Here is a 3,873-nt window from a genome sequence, read left to right on the forward strand (position 1 = left end):
CCCTGGGAAACCCTGCGGACCCCGATCACCAGGGGTTCCTCTGAACCGCACGTCGTCGCCGGGGGGGCCCCTTAGCCACTCACCCCTCCCCCTCTTCCCCCTCCCCCTTACTCACTCCTCACCCTTACTCCCCCCTCCCCCCTCACCCTTAACCACCCTTACTCACCCTGGGAAACCCTGCGGACCCCGATCACCAGGGGCTCCTCTGAACCGCACGTCGTCGCCAGGGGGGCCTCGCTGTCCCCTCAGGCCAGGCAGGCCGTCGCGTCCGGGCGCCCCCGGGAATCCTATGGGGGGGGGGGGAGGGAGGTGGATAAGTGGATAAGTGGATAAGTGGATGAATGGATGAATGGATAAGTGGATGAATGGATTATCATATGTAAAGGGATGTGGATAATCATATGTAAAGGGATGTGGATAATCATATGTAAAGGGATGTGGATATGTGGATAATTAAATATAAAGGGATGTGGATAAGTGGATAATTACTCATTACTCACTAATTACTCATTAATTACTCATCCTTATCACTTTTACTCATCCCTACTCACTAATTACTCACTTTTACTCATCCTTACTCATTAATTACTCACTTTTACTCACTAATTACTCATTAATTACTCACTTTTACTCATCCTTACTCACTTTTACTCACCCTTACTCATCCTTACTCACCTTCCTCCCCTCCGGGTCCCTCCAAACCCGGCAAGCTCCCTCCGGGTAGGCCCTTCTCGCCCGCAGGTCCGTCGGGTCCGAAGTCGCCAGGTCGGCCCTTTTGACCTGACCTGCCGGGTCGACCTGCTTTCCCAGGGCGACCTGCGATGCCCTTCTCCCCTGGTTCGCCCTTCTTGCTCGGAAGACCTGTAAGGGGAGGGGTGGGGAGAGGGAGGGAGGGAGAGAGGGAGAGGGAGAGGGAGGGGAGTGGGGAGGGGAGGGGGAGAAGGGGAGGGGGAGAAGGGGGAGGAGAGAGAGAGAGAGAGAGAGAGAGAGAGAGAGAGAGAGAGAGACAGAGAGAGAGAGAGAGAGAGAGAGAGAGAGAGAGAGAGAGAGAGAGAGAGAGAGAGAGAGAGAGAGAGAGAGAGAGAGAGAGAGAGAGAGAGAGAGAGAGAGAGGAAGATACATAAAGAGAGAGAGAGAGAGAGAGAGAGAGAGAGAGGAAGATACATAAAGAGAGAGAGAGAGAGAGGAGAGAAAGGGAAGGATGGGAGAGATTCGTGATTATTATCATCATCATCATCATTTTAATATTATTACTGTTATTATGATCGTCATTATCATTACTATATTTATATCTACACACACACATATATATGTATTATATATATGTATATATATATACACACATATGTGTGTGTATATACACACACATACATATATATGTATCTGTTTACATATATATATATATATATATATATATATATATATATATATATATATATATATATATATATATATATTATATATATATAGGTAGATAGATAGATAGGTAGATAAATAGATAGATAACTTAACAATGCATGTATATTATCATAACAATATATAAATAAATGATAATATTTTAAGCCCGTTTCCCTTCAAACTTACCAAAATACAAAGACGTTTTCATAATTATATATATATATATAATAAAAAATATATAATTAGATATATATATATATATAATCATAACATTCAAATATTATCATAACAATATGCAAATACTCTTAAAATGATATGCAAATAAGCGTGTAAATATTTTAGGCCCGTCTTCCCCCTTTTACCTTTATCATAATATATAAATATTGTTATAAAAACATGCAAATATTGTTATTATATACAAATATTGTTATAACATTATATAAATATTCTTAAAACATATCAAATAAAAATTTGGTCCGTTTCCCTCCAAAACTTACTATACCCTTATCAAAATATATTAATATTGTTATAAACACATATAAATATTATCACAGCGATACACAAACACTCTTACAAACACACAACATTCTTAAAAACACCAAATAAACATTATATAAATATTTTAGTCCCGTTTTCCCTCCTACTTTGCGTCCCGTTATGAAAAAAAATATAAATACTGTTATAAAAACGTACATTGTTATAATAATATATTATTGTTATAATGATATATAAATATTATTAACACTCTTACAACACGCAAATAAATATTATATAAATATTTTAGTCTTAAAACAATATACAAATAAGCGTATAAATACTTTAGGTCCGTTTCCCTCCAAAATTTAATATACCCTTTATCAAAATATATAAATATTATTATAACAACATACAAATATTATTACAACGAAAACATATAAATATTGTTCTAAAAACGTACAAACTTATGATAATACACAGAGACTCTTACAAACACAAATAAACATTTTATAAATATTTTAGTCTCGTTTTCCCTCCGCGACTTACGTCCCGTTATGAAAAATATAAATAATATTATAAAAACATACAAACACTCTTACTAAAAAACACGAACACTCTTACAAACACAAAAAACACTCTTACAAACACAAAAAACACTCTTACAAACACACAAATAAACATTTTATAAATATTTTAGTCTCGTTTTCGCGACTTACCAGGCTGGCCGATGCGCCCACGCGTGCCAACCTCGCCGGGTCGACCAGGGATGCCAGGCCTGCCAACCTCTCCTTTTCTTCCTGCGTCGCCTCGAAAACCCTAAAAAAAAAAAAAATATATATATATATATATTTATTAAAAAATATATATATATTTATTTATTTATTTAAAAAAATTATAATACCCATAAATCCTAAGAAAAAAAAATATTTATAAAAAAAAAGATTTATTATAAAAAAAAAAAATATAAAACATATATATTTATTTTAAAAAATATATATTTCTATATATATTTATTTTAAAAAAACCTCGTTAATCCCTATAAATCGAAATCCTTCAAAATCCTACTGTAATCCCGAAGGTCCCTTTGAAATCCCTCAAAAATCCCCGTAAATCCCCCATAAATCCTACATTAATCCTCCATAAATCCACGTAAATCCTTCAAAATCCTTCAAAATCCTACTGTTATCCCCCAGGTCCCTTGAAAACCTTCAGAAATCCCTCAGAAATCCTCGTAAATCCCCATAAATCCTTGAAAAATCCCCGTAAATCCTTGAAAAATCCCCCTCATAAATCCCCCCCATAAATCCTACCTTAATCCCCCTGGGTCCTGGCAGGGCGTCGAATCCCCTGTCTCCGGCGATTCCCTGGCGTCCGGCCTCGCCTGCCTCCGCCGGGGTCCCTCCAGATCCTCCCGAAATCCCCCACAAATCCCTCCAAATCCTTCAAAATCCTACTGTAATCCCCAGGTCCCTTGAAATCCTTGAAAAATCCCCGTAAATCCCCATAAATCCTTGAAAAATCCCCGTAAATCCCCATAAATCCTTGAAAAATCCCCATAAATCCCCGTAAATCCCCCCGTAAATCCTACCTTAATCCCCCTGGGTCCTGGCAGGGCGTCGAATCCCCTGTCTCCGGCGATTCCCTGGCGCCCGGCCTCGCCTGCCTCCGCCGGGGTCCCTCCAGATCCTCCCGAAATCCCCCACAAATCCCTCCAAATCCTTCAAAATCCTACTGTAATCCCCAGGTCCCTTGAAATCCTTTTAAAATCCCCGTAAATCCCCATAAATCCTTGAAAAATCCCCGTAAATCCTTGAAAAATCCGCCATAAATCCTACCTTAATCCCCCTGGGTCCTGGCAGCCCGTCGAATCCCCTGTCTCCGGCGACTCCCTGGCGTCCGGCCTCGCCTGCCTCCGCCGGGGTCCCTCCAGATCCTCCCGAAATCCCCCATAAATCCCTCCAAATCCTTCAAAATCCTACTGTAATCCCCCAGGTCCCT

At 39.5% G+C, this 3,873-nt stretch overlaps 1 protein-coding gene across 1 annotated transcript in view; it reads right to left on the minus strand.

Moving 5' to 3' along the window:
* The window catches only part of LOC119571608 (collagen alpha-3(IV) chain-like), a gene marked incomplete at its 5' end in the record, with an annotated part of 21,752 nt that extends 18,149 nt beyond the window's left edge, over window positions 1-3,603 (minus strand). The window contains 5 exons of the mRNA XM_037918840.1: window positions 167-287; window positions 676-861; window positions 2,592-2,691; window positions 3,186-3,315; window positions 3,464-3,603. Coding sequence (XP_037774768.1) covers window positions 167-287; window positions 676-861; window positions 2,592-2,691; window positions 3,186-3,315; window positions 3,464-3,603 — 677 coding nt within the window. The remainder of the gene's footprint in view (window positions 1-166; window positions 288-675; window positions 862-2,591; window positions 2,692-3,185; window positions 3,316-3,463) is intronic.
* Window positions 3,604-3,873: the final 270 nt, after the last annotated feature.

Source organism: Penaeus monodon, unplaced genomic scaffold (assembly GCF_015228065.2).
Source record: "Penaeus monodon isolate SGIC_2016 unplaced genomic scaffold, NSTDA_Pmon_1 PmonScaffold_713, whole genome shotgun sequence".
Classification (NCBI taxonomy): domain Eukaryota; kingdom Metazoa; phylum Arthropoda; class Malacostraca; order Decapoda; family Penaeidae; genus Penaeus; species Penaeus monodon.